This window comes from Geotrypetes seraphini, chromosome 1 (assembly GCF_902459505.1).
Source record: "Geotrypetes seraphini chromosome 1, aGeoSer1.1, whole genome shotgun sequence".
Lineage (NCBI taxonomy): Eukaryota > Metazoa > Chordata > Amphibia > Gymnophiona > Dermophiidae > Geotrypetes > Geotrypetes seraphini.
This window is the reverse complement of record NC_047084.1, coordinates 502,658,672-502,679,168: the sequence shown is the minus strand read 5'-3', so window position 1 is coordinate 502,679,168 and position 20,497 is coordinate 502,658,672. Positions and strand designations below refer to the sequence as shown.

General features: G+C 41.1%; 1 protein-coding gene across 3 annotated transcripts in view; it reads right to left on the bottom strand.

Annotated features, from left to right (window-relative positions):
* TUT7 (terminal uridylyl transferase 7) overlaps positions 1-20,497 on the bottom strand; it is a 317,026-nt gene that overhangs the window by 113,828 nt on the left and 182,701 nt on the right. For all 3 annotated transcript variants that reach the window (XM_033927693.1, XM_033927688.1, XM_033927701.1), the window contains exons 18-19: positions 6,589-6,692; positions 3,978-4,067 (exon numbers count right to left, since the gene is read on the bottom strand). In XM_033927693.1, coding sequence (XP_033783584.1) covers positions 3,978-4,067; positions 6,589-6,692 — 194 coding nt within the window. The remainder of the gene's footprint in view (positions 1-3,977; positions 4,068-6,588; positions 6,693-20,497) is intronic.

Sequence of the window (20,497 nt, the reverse complement as noted above, 5' to 3'; positions counted from 1 at the left end):
GCTAAGCGCGCATGCGCACTCTTATCGCGTGCTTCCCTGATTCGTCGGGCTGTGGTAGTAGGAGTGCGCATGCGCGCCAGACAAGCCTCCCTGCTCTTCACCTCTCCACCTTGCACGGCTGCAGAAATGGCCCCACACTCACGGTTTCAGGCTCACTTACTCCCTTCCCGCCCTCCCTTCCCTTCCCGCGGTCCCGACTCTGGCACGTCCCTGATAACATCATCAGAGATGCGGCAGAGCAAATCAGGGCAGTAGAAGGCCCCGAAGCAGCGTATGTACAGTGCTGCAGACACTGCTGGAGTCGCAGGTTTGTTGGGACCGCAGGAAGGGAAAGGGTGGGGGGCGGAAAAGGAGTAAGGAAGCCAGCCAGACCGTGGGAAGGGAAAGAGGGGGTAGGGGAAACGCTGCTGCTGCATAGGGAAATAGCGTGGGGGGAGGGAAGTGGAGGGGGAGGGAATGCTGGTTAATAATAGGAGACACAGAAAAAAAAAAACACATACAGCAGCCAAAGAGATAAACACCAAAACAAACACAGACAGAGAGACCAAAAGTAAGAAATACAGACAGCAGCCAAAGAGATAGGCAGAAGGCCACACAGACAGATTTAAAGAAAAAAAATCCCAAAATCTTTGGACAAGGAGAGAGACACACAAACAGAAAAAAAAGACACACAAAGAAGGACAGGGGGCTACAGAGACAGATTAAAAGAGACAGACACCAAAACAAAGATAGACAGACATACAGCGGTCAAGGAGACAGACAGAAAAAAAGACAGACAGACATACAGCAGCCAAGGAGAGAGAAAGAGAGAGACAGAAAGAAAGAAAGAAAGACAGACACATAAATCTATTCTAGCACCCGTTAATATAACGGGCTTAAAGACTAGTTATGAATAAAACAATAAGAAAATAACACTGGGAAGGCACAAAAAACTTCAAAAGTTTGATGCGCTGAGGAAAGACTGATCATATAGCTTCTCAGCTCCACGGAAAACTTAGAACTGATGGTGCCACATGCTGATGTTGGGCAGGAAGGCACCTGCATGCGTGCAATGTGAACACTGCCTAAAAATTTAAAGTGATAGTACATCTGACAGTGTCTGTAACCGGAATGGATTACTTCTGTATGGCTCATGAGTACTGGGATATTACCCGTCCGTCCAGAATGACACACCTATTGCACTAGAAACTCCCCTTATTGACTTACAAATGTATTCACTCTGTAGCTCCTCTTATCTCTCCCTACACTCCGTCTAGAAAACTTTGTTCATCAAGCAAGTCTCTCTTGGTGGTACCCTTCTCCTCTATGGCCAACTCCTGACTCTGTCCCTTCTACCTTGCTGTGCCATTTGCCTGAAACAACTGGCACGTTGGGCTCTGACTCTGGCAATATTCGTATCCAGGCTGAAAGTCCAATTTTTTGAAATTGCATTTAGATTCTAACCCAACCAACTTGTAAAGCATCCATTTCTGCTGGTCATTCTCCCCAAAGACCCCCACTCTATCTACCTCATCACTCCCTTTCTAATTCCCTATCTGATCAGCGTATAAAGATTTACCCTTTTGTCTTGTGTGTCTGTTATAATTAGACTGTAAGCTTTATCGGGCAGGGACTATCTCATGCCTGTTTAATGTACAGCACTGCGTGCATCTGAAATAGAAATAATAAATTGTATCTCAGTATGTTCAAATAATTTCTACTAGTCATCTCCCACTGAACTGACCCTATTTTTATTAAAAATATATTAAGCTGGTCCACTCTGGTAATAACATGCATGAGTGAGATAGATAAAATGTTAATAATGAAACTTTACTTTAAAAATAGGTTGACAAAATTTTGTGGAGATTTGGTTAGAATTTTTCCTGATGTTTCAAGACTACACAACTAAGAAGGAAATAATTTTTGAAATTAAGAACAAGAGTTTTAGCACTTGAGGCATCATTTTATCTAAAATTTCCATGTAAATGTCTTGTTAAATTACAGTCTGAAGAAGTCACAAGAAAACCCAAAAAAATGGAAGGTGAAAAAATCAATACAAGAACCAAATACAAGAATAAAAGCAAGAACCTCCCAAACCCCAAGAACTATAACTAGACAAGGGGGAGAGACAAGAGCAGGAGCGGCAGAGCTACACCACACAATCTATAAATAATAATTATAAATACGCGGGAGAGCCCTCAGTCACACAGCCACCCACTGGAACTCCCAGTGGTACAGGCTGTCACTTGGCTTATACCCAGAAGAGTATTAACTGTGAAACATCCCCGGGCTCTACTCCGTGTTTTTTGTGATAAAGTGCACCCAACAGTGCTAAGTGTGAAAAAAGATATAAATAAATCAAAAAAACACACTCTACCATTCACTACAATTGTCTCTATCCCTTGTCCAGGGGGCCAAAATATCAAACGTCCATGTCCAGCAAAGCAAAAAATACCAACAGGAAGTACTTAGCTTCTCCGTGGAAACAAACAGCCAGCAGAGATCTTGTTCGTCCAACGGGACTCCGTTTCGGGGGTGCACACCCCCTTCTTCAGGAACGGCTGGACTGCGCTGTGACCACCCAAATCATCCGGCACAGCATAGATTGGCAAAGCGGGAAATGGCTTTCCTGCTTTGCCAATCTATGCTGTGCCAGATGATTTGGATGGTCACAGCGCAGTCCAGCCGTTACTGAAGAAGGGGGTGTGCACCCCCGAAACGGAGTCCCGTTGGACGAACAAGATCTCTGCTGGCTGTTTGTTTCCACGGAGAAGCTAAGTACTTCCTGTTGGTATTTTTTGCTTTGCTGGACATGGACGTTTGATATTTTGGCCCCCTGGACAAGGGATAGAGACAATTGTAGTGAATGGTAGAGTGTGTGTTTTTGATTTATTTATATCTTTTTTCTTTTTTTTTTTTTTTTTTCATCTTTATTCCTTTTTATTTCTTTCAACAAGTGTACAATATTATTACAAGTAATTCACATCACTCACTTGACATTCTTAAGCAATATTATTACACATGTTTTAATTCCCTCCACCCACCTCCCATCCCCTCCCCTATCAACAAAATATTTTATCCAAACATATACATATTTAGACTCTCCCTCCCCCCCATTTTTACAAATTATCCCTTAAGGAAAAAGAATAACCCTTAATCATTACAATATTCAATTAATGGCCTCCACACCTCCTTAAACCTTTTAAAATATCCCCTCTGTACGGCAAGAAATCTTTCCATCTTATATAAATGACAAACTGAGTTCCACCAAAAACTACAATTCAATCTAGAACAGTCTTTCCAATTAGTCGTTATTTGTTGAATTCCCACTCCAGTATATTTATATCTTTTTTCACACTTAACACTGTTGGGTGCACTTTATCACAAAAAACACGGAGTAGAGCCCGGGGATGTTTCACAGTTAACACTCTTCTGGGTGTAAGCCAAGTGACAGCCTGTACCACTGGGAGTTCCAGTGGGTGGCTGTGTGACTGAGGGCTCTCCCGTGTATTTATAATTATTATTTATAGATTGTGTGGTGTAGCTCTGCAGCTCCTGCTCTTGTCTCTCCCCCTTGTCTAGTTATAGTTCTTGGGGTTTGGGAGGTTCTTGCTTTTGTATTGTTAAATTACAGGACACTGAATATGTATTTTGGGATCCTATTCAATTACAAGTTTTAATAGCTTGAGAACAGAAATGAGGTTTGTTGTCTTAATGTTTCACTACTGAGAAAGTTGGAGGATGTTAGAGTTCCAAAAAATGGGAATGGTCAAGATTCATATGAATCAAAAACCAATTCTTAGTTTTCTTTGTATTTTTCGTTAGTTGATATGCAGCATGTCTCCCCAGATTTGTGGGCTTGAAAAGGAATTTTGTGTTGTATGTATAAGTATTGTAAAATTTTGTGTAATAATCCTTTTTTTCTTGGTATCATCTGATATTAAAATTGTTAAATCTGTATATAAAAATAAAAAATATATATATTAAGCTGAGTTTACCTTTGTAAAAACTTTCATTGTGTAACACAGATATTTCACTCTAGGGTCAATGGCTCCATAAAAAGCCAACAGTCTTGTGTTATGTAGACCCTATGAAAAAGGATGAAATAAAATCACAGTTATAAGGTAGTAGCATCAAGTAAGTTTAGTAAGAACTTTCTATAATGCCTATTGCAGATCAGAACAGTTAAAACAATATAAGAATTTATTTCCTCACAATGTACGGTATATAATTCAGCTCCTCCTGTAATGAAACACTGATTGTTAACATTAATGAAAGCTTGAAATCAATAACTTGAAATCAATAACTCATCTTCAAAGACAATTGTTTCAGAAGTCTTGTGGATCATCCAGATAATCTTTGGTAAACATGGGGGTAGCAAAATTCTTTCAGAAAGATGTGGGTTTTCTAAGCTATCTCCTCCATAAACACCATTTCAATCCAGGTTTTTCCTGATGTTGAGGCATAAATTCTTAAATAAGCCACAGCAAGAGAGGCCTGCAAATCTGAAGTTGGTCTGGGTTTCTTTTTAATTTCATAGCTGATTTCTCCATTTGTTCTTGTAGTGATCTTGGCAGGACTACCACTTCTGGACAGAGTCATTATGGTCTTCAACTTTTTCCATTTATACATTATTGGGGTAATTCTATATAGTGTGCCTAAAGTTAGGCATCTAATTTTTGGCACTCAAATGGAAATTAATGGTAATTAAGCACTAAAACGGGGAAATGGCAGTTAGGTGCCTAAGTGTTCTAGCATAGAACTACAAAGGGGGCATTCACATGGGAGGGGCATGGGTGGGTATTTCTCTGTTTCTGGAGAGCTCACAAATAAAAAAAAAAATAAAATAAAAAAAAAGAGTTAGAGGAGAGTGTGGCATAGTTAGAGGAGAGTGTGGCATAGTGGTTAGAGATACAGCCTCAGCACCCTGAGGTCTGGGGTTCAAACCCCGCGCTGCTCCTTGTGACCTTGGGCAAGTCACTTCATCCTCCATTGCCCCAGGTATATTAGATAGATTGTGAGCCCGCCAGGACAGACAGGAAAAATGCTTGAATACCCGATACATAACTTGTTCTGAGCTCCTTTGGGAGAACGGGATAAGGGGGTATCCTCAGGGTTCAGGGCACTTTCCTATAGTGTTAAATATATTTTAATCCTTTGCTATCATTGATCCAAACCTTTAACACTAGTGTGTATGCTTACACTGATGACCTTTTCCCTGTGATCCAGACCACTTTACCTGAGTGTGACCTCTTTACAAAGATGTCTTGCTGATATATCTGATTAATTGGTAATCCACTGGATGATACTGAATGTGAGCATTTCTGAAACTACTGTATCTGCTATGGATACTTTAAAATATTTAGGCTTTTTAATCAACTATCAGCTTACATTTACTAATCAGGGTACCATGTAGATAAGGAGCTATATTGTATGTGGCAAATTGCTTATAATCTAGGATATGCTTGATAGTGTTACTTTTCATATATGCATTGTTTATGTCACTGATTGATTATGGCAATGTGGTCTTGGCAGGTATAGCGAAGATCAATCTTAAAAAGTTGCAGATGCTGCAGAATACTGCAATTCATCTTTTGGCTTGTAAACATTGCTTTGACCATGTTACATCTATCTCTCTAATACCATTTTCATTGGTTGTTGGTTCAATTTCAGACTTTAAAATTCTGGTTTTAACTCACAGAGCTTACTTTGAGATGGTGCCCCCAACTATGTCTCAACCTATATTCCAGGTCGATTTTTGCATTCAGAGAGAAGATCTCAGCTAGGGACCACAGAGAATGGGTGCTTTTTTCATATAGCACCTGTATTATGGAATCTCTTAATTTAGAAATAAGCAGTCCTAAGAAAATTATGAAACTTATTTTTCAACAGGAGAGCCATAGCTAACAATAGTCACCATTAAACTGATGGCGATTCTTCAATGGAAACATCTTTTTGTTTACTTAAAACTAATTTAATTTTAATACATGAATAAATAACAATGCAAATACATCAGGACAAAGTAAGGGAATACAAGACATAATTATCATAGGCTGCTTGGCAAGGTTATTTGATATGGGAACTAACCTAATTTCCATATTTTTTTTCTTTTGTACATAGTAGAGCCTAGGTTGGTTCTTAATGAAGAGATTTCTAGGTACTATAATGAAAGTACCTAGCATCTGACTAGTCTGAAAGTCTTTTACAGAGGGCAAATGATGGACCACATGAGCTGTGTTGGGTTCTTGTCCACAGTAGCAAGAGGAAGATGTGCACAAGTGATATCATACTGAATGTGGAAAGATTGGTGGTGGAAGTCCCGTCCCCCATTCCTAGACTTTTTTTCAGGTTCCTCAGAATCATGGCCCTTAAATTTTAGAGGGAACCTCCTCGTCTTACTCCAAACTGGCCTGTTAACGTGGCTCTTTAGCCAAGACATTTATCTACACCTGGCCTTTTCACATTACTGACTTCCAATTTAACAACATTGTTTAAAGTCTAAAACCAAATGAAGACATATATAGAAGAGTTGCTCAAATAAGTGCATGCAGGATTATGAGTAACTCCACAGAAATTGAATATAAAGTTTAGGTTAGGTGACACTCTTACCAAAGTGTTATACAAACTGATGTCTCCATCCAGACCACTTCTTATATGTAAGAACTTCACAATGGGCACTTTCGCAGTTGTAATGGGCAAGATGTTTCTTAGACCTAAAATCAAACATTATACTCAGTGTTCTGTATTACCAAAGAAGTAAAGTGATGTACTGTTTTGCTTTTTATGATGTAAGCCGCTATGGGTGCCCTTTTTGGGAGGAAAATATCAGTAAACAAAGCGTTGAGAAAAAATATTTGTGAACCCCCTAGAATGGACCCATCAGGAATGCTCTCTCTCAGCAAGGATGAGAAGCAGCAGATGCAAAGCAGTGTTCAAACTATTGTCCAAAGCTAACATTCTTGTATTGGCTAATATAATTGAAGCAGGAGCAGCATCAGTTCAGAAACAATCATATTTGTCTAGGAGATATTAGACCTAGCCCGATTGGGATTTTGTAGTTTACATAGTACACTTCTCCCTCCATATTTGCGATTTCATTATCCACGGTTTCAGTTATTTGCGGGGTTTTTTTAACGCAGTCTCCGCCCCCAAATTTAAGTCACAGAAAATTGGAGGAATCACCCGAAACTTGCAGCCGAGGCGGAGGCCGATGAACTGACAGGATCCAGCACTGTTCCCAGAGGCCCCGGCTCACCACCGAGCACACACGCACTTGCAACTCAGCGGGCACGTGCTGACTCTGTACCTGGCATTTGCCAGCACCAGGTGTGCAGTCTGATCTGGAAGTCCCCCGCCAAACCACAGCAGGTTACTGCTCTCTCCCTCGCGCAGTGGTAGCCCTGCGCTCTGTTCTGGAAGCAGTTCTCAGGATCCAGACTCACACTTTCCTTTACAGCCGCACAGGAACAGGTCAGGTTATTCGCAGTTTTGTGCCTTTTCTAGGTTTTTTTTACAGAAAACCCGCGAGTAGCATACAAAAAGTTATTCATGGTTTTTCTGTATTTGTGGCCATGCTGTTCCCCTATCACCGCAAATACAGAGGGGTAAGTGTACCAGATCTGTGACAGCTACTTCACTGACACAGCTGAGGGATATTATTGATAGAGGCAATCAAGCCTTTTTAATTCATCACCAGCCTTTGATTTAGCGCCCCACTACTTTCTCATATAAGTGCCATAGGTGTTAATGGTGCTGTTTTGAATTAGTTTACATGCTTTTAGAAGATCAGGATGTTTACAATTAAGCTGAACACTGGAAAATTCTCTGCTTATTCTTGGGATATTTACTCTGTTGTGATCACCTGGACTGGTCACGATTAGAAACAGGACGTTGGACTTGATGGAACCTTGGTGTGTCCCAGTATGGCGATGCTTAAGTACTTATGCCCTTATGTCTTCAGGACACACCAAGCCAGTCTTATTTTCAGAATACAGACAATGAATATGCATAAGATAAATCTGTATATAATGAAGATAGTACATGTCATTGTGGAAAATCTGAAAACCTGATTGGTTGGATGTGCTCAGAGAACTGGGTTGAGAAGCACTCAGAGTACATTGAGCTATACCATATCGCTTTACCTTGGAAAAATCCACTGCTTATTTCTAGGATAAGCGGCATAAAATCTGTTTTACTCTTTTGGAATCTTGCCAGGTACTTGTGACCTGGATTGGCTACTCCCAGCATGGCCTTTTTTATGTTCTAGAGCTAGTTTATCCTCATTCTTTGTATTTTGATTTTATAGCTTTGCATTTTACTGATATAAAATGTTTGCCATTTTTGTGACTTTGGTATTGGTTTTGTACTTCTATATTTTGTTATAATTTATATTGTGATCTGCTCTGAACTCATAGGGACAAAAGAGAGAAAAAAAGGCGTGGCCTAGTGATTAGAACAGCAAGCTGAGAGCCAGAGAGACCAGGGTTCCAATCCCACTGGCACTCCTTGTGGCTTTGAGCAAGTCACTTAGCCCTCCATTACACGGTAAACACTTAAGGAAACAGAAAAATACCTACTGTACCTGAATTGCCTTGCACTACTGGAAAGACATAAGCTAAATACAAATATAAAAATACTGGAATTCACAAAAACAGGACAAAATAATGTTTTTTATTATGGGACACTGATTGATATGGATGAAGGTTTTATATACAAATGGTACTGATTTATCACCCCGAGTTATTACTATCAGTGTGGGGATGTTCTAGCTTACGAGATCTGTAGCAGCTCTGATAGTATGCATACAGTTGTATTATTTGTGTATGACAAGGCTAAGTGGAATGGAAACGTCCAGATTAAATGAAACTCGCCATTTTCATTATTGTACCTGGAGTTCACAAAACATTTTTTCAGGAGTATAAGTATGAAATAAAAATCTTTTGTTATCTTCACTACAAGAATGGTAGGCCAATCTATTAGAATGATGCCACACTGTATATTTCACATCTGATTGCTCTATAATTGAGGAACCTTTCTGCTCTACAACATGTCTTTTCAAGCTGAGAAGACAGATCTTAGGCCACAAATGTTTTTAGTTTAATCAAACACTGGATAAACAATGTAATAGTTATTTTATTCCACTTGAATGTGTGGAACTAAAGGACAAACAAAAAAAATTGCTATTGTAATTTCAGTTTACTTATGCCAGGCATGTCCAACCATTGGGGGGCCACATTTTATATTTTGAACATTCAGAGGGTGAAAACATATAGTCATGTTTCGTCACATTTCATCAATGGTGGCAAAATTCAATTGTTCATTGTCCCCTCCCCAGCTTTCGCCTAGTTTCACTCTCGCTTATGTATCCATCCTTCCCCAGCCTTTATCCAGTCTCTTTCGCTCACCAAATCCCCCCTTCCGCAGCCTTCACCCAGTCTCTCTCGCACTCCAAATTCCACCCCCCCCATGCCTAGCCTTCGCCCAATCTCTCTCACTCATGTAACACTCTGTCCCCCAAACCTTCATCCAGTTTCTTTTCTCTCACTTGGCTTCAACTGCAAAGAAATGGGATTCCTGTTTGCACACCATGTCTTTGCTCTCTGCAAGCTTGAGCTAAGCAGTGCTGGAAGTTCAGATTGGTCTCGTGGTTTCAAGTCTTGCAAGATGTAAAGCTGTGAGATCAACCCAAACTTCAAGCACTGCAGAACTCAAGTTTGCAAAAAGCTGAGCTGCGGTGGGGAAGAAGGAATCCCGCTGTAAGTACCACAAAACTAGCCAAGCTGCCGAGGGCCAGAAAAAAACACTTGGTGGGTCAGAGTCTGGCCCACAGACCATAGGCTGGACAAGTATGGCTTATGTCTTTCTATAGGACAAGCTAGTACACTTTATAACAGACTTAAGACTTTAAAGCTCCAATAAATGGTGTTTTCTTCAAGGATGTTTAGCTCCGAGAAGAAAGTAAAATGTTGAACAAAAAAAATCACACTATTTGTTTTTTTAGTTATTCCTATACTAACCAAAAATTGAATTGCTTAGATGAGGATATTACTGTACATTATCATATAACCCAGCAGTCTCAAACTCGTGGCCCTTAGGGCGCATGCGGCCCCCCATGTACTATTGTGCGGCCCACGGTCTGGATGCGATGATCAAGAGTCAGCTCCCTTGCTGCGGTCTTTTTTCCATTCAAAGCCACGAGTGGCGCCTCCTCGTGCAATCCACACCTGCAAAAAGAGCCGAACAGAAGACCCGGCGCGGATAACTAAAGAAGTGAAGAAAGCGATAGGGGATAAGAAGAATTCATTCAAGAAATGGAAAAAGGGCAAAACCAAGGAGAACTGGAAAAAACACAGGAAGTATCAAAAAGAATGTCATCTCGTGGTTAGAAAAGCAAAAAGAGAATATGAAGAGAGGCTAGCCAGGGAAGCACGAAATTTCAAACCGTTCTTCAGATATGTTAAAGGGAAGCAGCCGGCTAGGGAGGAGGTGGGACCGCTGGATAACGGAGATAGGAAGGGAGTGGTGAAGGAGGAGAAAGAAGTGGCGGAAAGACTAAACATGTTCTTTTCATCAATATTTATAAAAGAAGACACATCCAACATACCGGAACCTGAACAAATCTTCAAAGGAGACCAAGCAGAAAAATTAACATCCATTGAAGTAAGCCTTGAGGACGTACACAGGCAGATAGAAAAATTAAAAACTGACAAATCACTGGGCCCGGACGGAATCCACCCTAGGGTATTGAAAGAACTAAAGGAGGAAATAGCGGAACTACTACAGCAGGTTTGTAATCTATTCCTGAAAACAGGCGTGATCCCGGAGGATTGGAAGATAGCCAATGTTACGCCCATCTTTAAAAAGGGATTAAGAGGTGACCCGGGGAACTTCAGACCGGTAAGTCTGACCTCGGTTCCGGGGAAAATGGCGGAAGCGCTGATAAAAGATAGCATTGAAGAGCATCTAGAGAGGCATAAACTTATGAAAACAAGCCAACATGGCTTCTGCAAGGGAAGATCATGCCTGACGAACTTATTGCACTTCTTCAAAGAAATTAACAAACGGATGGACAAAGGGGACTCCATAGACATTATATACTTAGACTTCCAAAAAGCCTTTGACAAGGTACCCCATGAACGCCTACTTCGGAAACTAAAGAACCATGGGGTGGAAGGAGACGTACACAGTTGGATCAGGAATTGGTTGGCGGGCAGGAAGCAGAGGGTAGGAGTGAAGGGCCACTACTCGGACTGGAGGAAGGTCACGAGTGGTGTTCAACAGGGGTCGGTGCTTAGACCGATGCTATTCAATGTATTTATAAATGATCTAGAAATGGAGATGAAGAGCGAAATAATAAAATTTGCAGATGACACCAAGCTATTTAATGGGGCTAGGACTAAAGAGGACTGCGAAGATTTACAAAGGGACCTGAACAAACTAGGGGAGTGGGCGACGAGATGGCAGATGAAGTTCAATGTAGAGAAATGTAAAGTCATACACGTAGGAAACAGAAACCCGAGGTACAACTACACGATGGGAGGGCTATTATTGAGTGAGAGTTCCCAAGAAAGGGACTTGGGGGTAATAGTGGACATGACAATGAAGCCGTCGGCACAATGCGCAGCGGCTGCTAAGAAAGCGAATAGAATGCTAGGAATAATCAAGAAATGTATTACAAGCAGAACGAAAGAAGTTATCCTGCTGCTGTATCGGGTGATGGTGCGCCCGCATCTGGAGTACTGCGTCCAATATTAGTCGCCGTACCTAAAGAAGGATAAGGCGATACTTGAGAGGGTTCAGAAGAGAGCAACATGTTTGATAAAAGGTATGTAAAACCTTTCATACGCTGAAAGATTGGAGAGACTTGGGCTTTTTTCGCTGGAGAAGCGGAGACTTAGAGGGGATATGATAGAGACTTACAAGATCACGAAGGGCATAGAGAAAGTGGAGAGGGACAGATTCTTCAAACTTTCGACAACTACAAGAACAAGAGGGCATTCGGAAAAATTGAAAGGGGATAGATTCAGAACCAATGCTAGGAAGTTCTTCTTCACCCAACGGGTGATGGACACCTGGAACATGCTTCCAGAGGGAGTGATAGGACAAGGTACGGTATTGGAGTTCAAGAAGGGATTGGACAATTTTCTGAAAGAAAAGGGGATAGAAGAGTATAGATAGAGGGCTACTACACAGGTCCTGGACCTGTTGGGCCGCCGCGTGAGTGGACTGCTGGGTATGATGGACCTCAGGTCTGACTCAGCAGAGGCACAGCTTATGTTCTTATGGATGACATCAGAGAGAAGGCTTCCAATGCAGGCATGCATTTCGCGAGGAGCCACCACCCGCGGCTTTGAATGGAAAAAAGACTGCAGCAAGGGAGCCGACACTCGATCATCATATCCAGGGAGGGAGGGGGAGAGAAATGCTGCTGCTGCACAGGGGAGGAGGGAAGAGAAAGAGAAATGCTGCTGCACGGGGGAGGGGAATGCTGTTGCAGCACAGGGAAGGTGGAGGTTAAATGCTGCTGCTGCTGCACAGGGAAGGGGGGGAGGGAAATGCTTCTGCTCCTGCACCCAATTAGGGAGAGAGAGGGAAGGAGGGAGAAGGAAGATAAGGGAGAGGAGAGGAACAAGAGATGCCAAGTCCGAGGGAGGGAAAGGAAAGAAGATATCAGACCATGGAGAGGGAGGGGGAGGGAGAAATGCCAGGGCATTTGGGGGGGAGGGAGGGAGGGAAGGAGACAGATGGCAGACAAGGGGAAAAGAAGAAAGGAGGGAGGGCAAGAAAGAAAGGAGAGAGATGTCAGATCATAGAAATAAGGAGGGTAGGTGAGAGAGATAGGAAGGGAAGATAAGGAAAAGTAGATTTTGAGAAGAAAGCAAAAAAATGGAAAAATTGAATGTTAAAGTTAATACCAAAGATGGATGTAAGGAAGAAAGTGAAGAAGGAGAGAAAAACAATCAAAGGACAAGAAAAATGATTTTATTTTCAATATAGTGATTGAAATGTTTCAGTTTTAAGAAAGGAAAGATGTTAAACTTTAACTGTGAGGGCCGCAGAAAAAATAGGGTACTTGGAGGGCCGAAGAAAAAAATAGTTAATGTCTTATTAAAGAAATGACAATTTTGCACGAGGTAAAACTCTTTATAGTTTATAAATCATTTCTTTAATAAGACATTAACTATTATTTCTGCGACCCTCCAAGTGCCTACAAATCCAAAATGTGGCTCTGCAACGGGTTTCAGTTCGACACCACTGATATAACCCATATACAGGTAGTCGTCGACTTACGACCTATTCAAGTTACAACTGTTCGACCTTATGACGCAACTTCCGCTCTCTGAAGTCTTGCTACGCAGCGTGATAACATACACAGGGGTGTTGTCCCACACGACTTGTTTTGGCGATTTCATGCAGTAAAAATGACAATGAAGAGGAAATTGTCTCTGTCCACTCCTCAGCCTTCCAAAAAGGAAAGAAAGGCCATAGATCTGGACACCAAAATGGTGATAAAACAGTATGGAGGAAAGAAAGTGAATGTGATCGCATGTGATATAAAGTTTATCACCCTCTACTGTGTCGACTATTATAAAGGACAAAAATAGAATTTGTGAAGCTGTGAAAGGTTCTGCACCTTTGCGGTCAACAGTTATTACGAAGCAACGTACTGGGCCCATCCATGAAATGGAGAAATTGTTAAACATTTGGATGGAATATCAGATTCAAAAGCGGACGCCCTTAAGCCTCTTTACAGTACAATGAAAGGCTAGAAGTCTGTTTGGGACTTTAAAGGATCGCGCTGGAGAAGACTAGTCAAGAATTTGTGGCAAATACTGATTGGTTTAAGAAATTTAAAAATAGATTCCAGTTGCATAATGTTTGGGTGACTGGAAAAGCAGCGAGTGCGGATGAGGAAGGAGCAAAAAAGTTTGTTGATAGTTTAGAAGAAATAATCAAGGTGGAGGGTTACCTGGCAGAGCAAATTTTTAATGTGGATGAAACAGGGTTTTATTGAAAGCGGATGCCAGGACGCACTTACATCCACAAAGAAGCCAAAAGCATGCCAGGATTTAAAGCACACAATGATAGACTCACTCTACTGCTTGGAGGGAATATCAATGGGTTCAAGCTGAAGCCCTTATTAATTTACCATTCTGAAAATCCATGTGCATTTAAGAATGTGAACAAGCACACTTTGCCAGTTTATTACAGATCAAGCCGTAATGCCTGGATGAACCAGGCTTTATTTGAGGATTGGTACAGTAATTGTTCAAGTGCGTGAGTACTGTCTGGAGAAAGGAATCCCCTTTAGAATTTTACTGTTGCTTGATAATACGCCTGGACATCCACATCACTTAGCTGATCTCTATCCCAATGTGAAAGTGTTATTTTTGCCCCTGAACACTACACCACTTATTCAACCGGTGGACCAAGGGGCGATTGCTACTTTGAAGGCAAACTATCTCAGAACCACTTTTGCCCAAACCATAGCTGCTATAGATGCCGACCCTGAACTATCACTATGTGAATATTGGAAACATTTTTATACATTCTTAAGTGTATAAAAAATCTTGCTACTGCTTGGGACTCGGTGATGAAAAAGTGTATGACTGGTGTATGGAAGAAGTGTGTTAAGCGCTATGTGAATACCTTTGCTGGATTTAATAGTGAACAAGGACTTGATGAGTTTCGTGAAGAAATAGTGAAACTGTCAAAAGACCTTTCATTGGAATGTGAAATGGAAGATGTTGAGGAGTTGCTAGACCGGGAATCAGGTGAACTTACGAATGAATAGCTGATAGAATTAGAAGAAGAAAGAGTGGCAGAAGAAAAAAATAAGAGAATTAGAGAAAGACCAAGAGGATGAGATGCTACAACGAATGTTCACCACAAAGGGATTGTCTGAAAGTTTCTCTCTACTGAATAAACTCATCGCCCATTTTGAAGACATGGACCCAAACATTGAACGACTGAACAGATGGCACGCGACATTTTGTCCTTATTGCGAAATTTATAAAGAGAAAAAAAAGCAAACAATTCAGATGAAGCTCACTATGTTTATGAAAAGAGCAACTTCACCCATCACCGGATCCGCAGCCTCGCCTGATGAAGGAGATATCGACAATCTGCAACCAAGTACCAGTGGTGCCATGACTTAAATGTACTTTACTGTATTTCTTATTTTTGTCTGTTTTTCCACAATTGTATTGTTGTTTGACTTAGAAAGACAGAAAATGTTGTTAATAGATTGCTTTAAGATGATTAAAATATCATTACCCAGTCTAATATTCTAGCCTTAATTTAATATAGGCCGACTTACGTCCTGATCCACTTACGACCTAGCAGTCGGAACCAATTGCGGTCGTAAGTCGACGACTACCTGTCTTCTTTCCCCAAACTTAACCAAAGTTACAATGACGATTTCTTAATTGGTATAAGAGGAAGCAGCAGTGTAGTTATCTCTAGTTTGTTCTGGTGCCAAGTTGTCTTTCTGCACAGGGTTGCTCTGCCCAGGTGACTGAAAATGACATAATTGTAAATTTAATACACCGCCTTTTTTGTAGTACATAAGCAACCCAAAGCCATTTATCCTTAAGTCTCATCATTGTAGTGACATTTGTACACTGAAGGAGTGTGCAAAAGGAGCAGGCTGTGCTTCTTGGGGTGAATTTGAAGGTGTTCTTGGTTACTATTTATTTGGCCATGCTCTTTTGCTGTTGTTTGGGGTATGTTTGTCGGGAGTAATTTTTGGAGTACTTTTGTTGGCTTTTTGTGGATGTTTTGTTTTTACACAGCTCTCTGCTATATCAGTATCTGGGATTATTGCCCTGTTTGTTCTAGTTTCTTTGAATGTCGGACAGCCATCAGTTTGTTGATTTACTGCATGTCTGCTTTTGCTGCTGCTCAGGCTTCACAACCATTAATGAGACCTACAACTTCAGCCTTTTGGATGTGTGTTCTGTACAGAGAAAGAGCCCTTTCAGTCATGATCTGTTGCTCAATGAGATTCTTTGTTTATTATGTTTAACAGAGACAGGGAAGGGGAGGTGGCTTACTTGGTACAATGTTGTTTTCCAGGTTTCTCCTTTTTAATCTAGCCAGTGTAGGAGCGGTGGGAAGGGGTGTTGCACTTGTGTATGTCATCTCTTGTTTGGTGAATGATGCTCCTGTTGTTGGTTACAATGTTACATTGTTATGTCAGATCAAGTGTTCCTGTCTAGTTTTCTTCTTTGTCTTTATCGTCTGCTCTCTTGTGCTTCTGAAGAATGGGAGACTTGAGGTTCAGTTGGTTATTGATGCGACGATCCTTTATCGGGATATTTGTGTTCTGGGTGATTTTGATGTTTATTTTGAGGCTTCAGCATCAACTTAGGGTCTTGTTTTCTTATAGATAGTATGGACTTTGTGCAGCGGGTAAATGATCCAACACATATTGCTGATCATACCCTAGATCTTATCTATTCTTCAAGGGCTTTCACTCACTCTCTTTCTAATTTAAAGATGATCCCATGGCCAGATTTTTCTTCTTTTTTTAGTTGTTGGGTATTGGCAAATAAAATTTTTGTCTGGATACCACCACTGATTCATCCTTATCAATCTGGTTTTATTTTGAACTGGCAAGCTGGAAACAATGGGCATAAGATTAACTAGAATTACCAACGCTCAGAAAGACACTGTACTGATGGCAATTCTCAGAAACCATGGCAAAAAGACGTTTGATTGTGTATTGATAGATGTCATCGACTCGTGTTCAAGTCCTAGTGACTTGACCATCATCAAGTTTTCGTGGCAGAATATAGAAGTAGATTGCTGGGTCTTTCTTCTGTGCAGTATAAATTTGATGATTCTCACTGGCTACCTATATAAGCTCGTATTCAATTCAAATTTTACTGCCTATTATTCACAGCATTAAACGGAACTGCACCCACCCATCTAACCAACCGCCTAAATCGGAACCTCTCATCCAGACAAAGGAGAACCCAGTCCCCATTTTTCTACCCCCCCTTTCAAAGGAACTCAACGCAAAAGGATGTATGACTACCTACTAGCAACTCAAGCAGCAAAACTGGACCCCCTAATCTCCAACCTGCTGACAGCAACAAGTAACTTTAAATCTTTCCGAAATGTAATCAAAACCCTGTTATTCAAAAAATTTATCCAGATATCTTAACTCCCTCTTCCTTCCCCCCCCCGAGTTCTCTCCCCTCAACCTCTCCTCTCTTCCCGTAATATTCCCCTATAACTCATCAAAGCTTCCAGCATCCACTACGTAACCTCTCTGAAATATAATCCTTATTCTTCTACTTATCTTTTAATCCCACCTCACGACTCTATTATGTAACCAGCTCTTTAAATTGTAATTTTTCCTGGAAATGTCCAGTCATCTTTTGACGTAATCCGCCTTGAACTGCAAGGTACAAGCGGAATAGAAGTCAGTAATGTAATGTAATGTAAATGCGATCCTCTGCTTCCGACACTGCCCATCTGCTGCTGCTCAGATGGGTGGTACATTGTTAGACTGACATCTCTGCTGAAACCTGTCTGCTTTGGGAGGCTCTTCTGGTAGCTTATTTTTCAAGTGCTTCAAGAAGCTGGGGTTAGGACATGTCACCACATTGATTCACAGAGTTCACAACAAAGTGATGGCATGCTTAAAATTAAATGGTTCATACTTTTCTACATTTGAACAAGACTGGGATGACCATAACCCCTGGCCTTTGTGCTAACTATGGAACCTTTTAATGCAAAGGATTAGACATCCAACAAATAGTTAAGCTCTGGAACTTGTTGCCACAGGATGTAACAGCAGTTAGCATAGCTGGTTTTTAAAAAGAGTTTGGATAAATTCCTGAAAAGTCTACAGTCTGCTATATTGTCTACTCTCTGCTGTGGTAGAAAAGCCCCAATAAACTCCTAGCTCTGAACTGGTTGAAGATGAGATTTGGGATAAATCACTAGAAACCCAATGAGCTCCAGAAAACAAATGACAAAGAGAAAAATAGTCTGTGATGTTTATTTATTTATTCATGACTGCTTGGTTAAGCTGCCTTGATTAACCAGTTATCAAGGTAAGGGTTGACATATGCCCCATCTGCAAAGTGCAGAAGCTATGACCACTAAGAATTTGATGAAAACATGAAGAGCTGAGGATAAGCTGAAAGACCTTGTACTGAAAATGTAGCATTCTGAAACAGAAGTGAAGGAACTTCCTGTGAACAGTGAGAATGGATATATGGGTTATGCCTCCTTTAGAACTAGAGATCAAAGCAAGTCGTTGAGCTGGAGCATGGGCAGAAGGGATTCCAGAGAGACCATGCAAAATTTATTTCATGAGAGATTTATTCAGGTCTCAGAGACTGAGAATTGGTTGAACTCCCCCTGTCTTTTTTTGGTATGAGAAAGTACCTGGGATATAGCCCCTGACCCCTTTCCAGCAGAATTGGTTCTATTGTATTTTGCAGAATGAGGGCTGAGAGCTCCCGATGAAGTACAATCTTCTGGAGGGAGTTGGTGGATGTTTGGGAGGCCTTCTGTCCCAAAAAAAATGCAACGATTGTTGGTAATGAGGGGCCAGCACATCTGAAAAAGGAGCAGCCTGTCTCCAACCAAAGGTTAATTGGTAGATAATTAGATGGTGTCAATGCTCTCTAGGTAGAAGTCAAAAACTCAACTGTTGCTTATGCTGAGTTGGGGGTTTGTGACCTTTGCCCTCTCTAAAGTCTTGAGGGGAATGCTGGGTGGTAGTTCTCTGTTGAGGATAAGTGGCCTAGGCATACTGACACTTAGTATTGTAATAATAAGAGTATCATGATGGGTCTTCTACAGGAAGACAAAGTAGAAGGCTGCAGCCTAGATAACATTTTAATGGTGTCTGTATGCTTTTTAATTAGGCTGGGCACATAGAAACAGAGTATGATGGCAGAAAAGGGCCAATGGCCCAACACATCTGCCCATTCGAAGAACCCTCCCCCTAAGCACTTCCTCAAAGTGAACCCACATGATTATCCCATTTTTTCTTAAAATTGAGCACGTTGCTGGCCTCAACTACCTGAAGTGGAAGATCATTCCAATGATCAACCATCCTTTCGATGAAGAAATACTTCCTAATGTCACCATGAAATCTCCCACCCTTGATTTTTAACGGATGCCCTCTTGTCGCCTTAGGTCCTGTAAGGAAAAAGATGTCTTCTTCCACCTCAATACAGCCAGTAACATATTTGAATGTCTCTATCATGTCTCCCCTCTCTCTGCGTCCCTCGAGAGAGTATAGCTGCAACTTACCTAGACGTTCTTCATTTGGGAGATCCTTGAGTCCTGAGACCATCCTAGTGGCCATTCGCTGAACCGACTCTATTCTCAGCACATCCTTTTGATAATGTGGCCTCCAAAATTGAACATAATACTCCAGATGAGGTCTCACCATGGACCTGTACAGCGGTATTACCACTTCAGGCTTTCGGCTCACAAAACTTCTTCGGATGCAACCCAGCAATTGTCTAGCCTTGGATGAAGCTTTCTCCACTTGATTGGCAGTCTTCATATCTTCACTAATGATTACTCCCAGGTCCCGTTCTGCAACAGTTCTTGTTAAGGTCTTGCCATTCAGAGTGTAAGTTCTGCATGGGTTTCCCGCTACCAAGGTGCATAACCTTACAAGACCAAATAAAGAAATTAACTAAAAAATAACAGCAATGTTAGGGAAGGCAACGCAACTACTAGAAACACAGCTTCTTCAATCAGAGGAAAACGAAAAACCAAGGTATCGTGAGACCTTGTTGGGCAGGAAGGCACTCACGCATGTGTGGTAGCAGGCAATTTGAAAGCGCTAGATTTCTTAAAGTGCCGGTGCACTATTCACTATCTGTACCAGGCTCCGTGGATGACGTTACCCACATGTGAGAATATGCTGCCTGCTTGTCTTATGATAAAAGCACCATACACTTTTAGACAGAAAGTAGCTTTTCACTTAAGTCATTTTTTTTCAAGGTTTGAAAGCTGTGTTGCAAGATGTCTGTCAGGCCTCTCAAATCCCTGATAACTTCCGAAGTTTTAAAACTGCCCCAAATGCTTTCTTCTACATTGTTTATTTTTCACATTTATATACCGCAGTATCCAAGGTTAAGCTTTTTGCCGTTTATAATAGATGAAGTGAAGGAGTATCCTAATGGTTAGAACAACAAGCTGACAACAAAGGGAGTTCAGTTCAAATCCCAGTGCTGCACCTTGTCATCTTGGCCAAGTCATTTAACTCTCCATTGCCTCATGCACAAACTTAGCTTGTGAGCTCTCTAAGGAGAGGAAAGTACCTAAAAAAAATACCTGAATGCAACTCACTTTGAGCTATTACTGAAAAGGTGAATTAAATTCAAATAAATAAAATCACAATATATAACTATTTAAAAATCACAACACATACTACAAAGGCATAAGATCCCTAGTTCTTCAACTAAAAAAAACAAATAGATAAGTCTTCAAATTCCTTTTAAAGTTCTGCAGATATAGTGCAACATGTGAATCA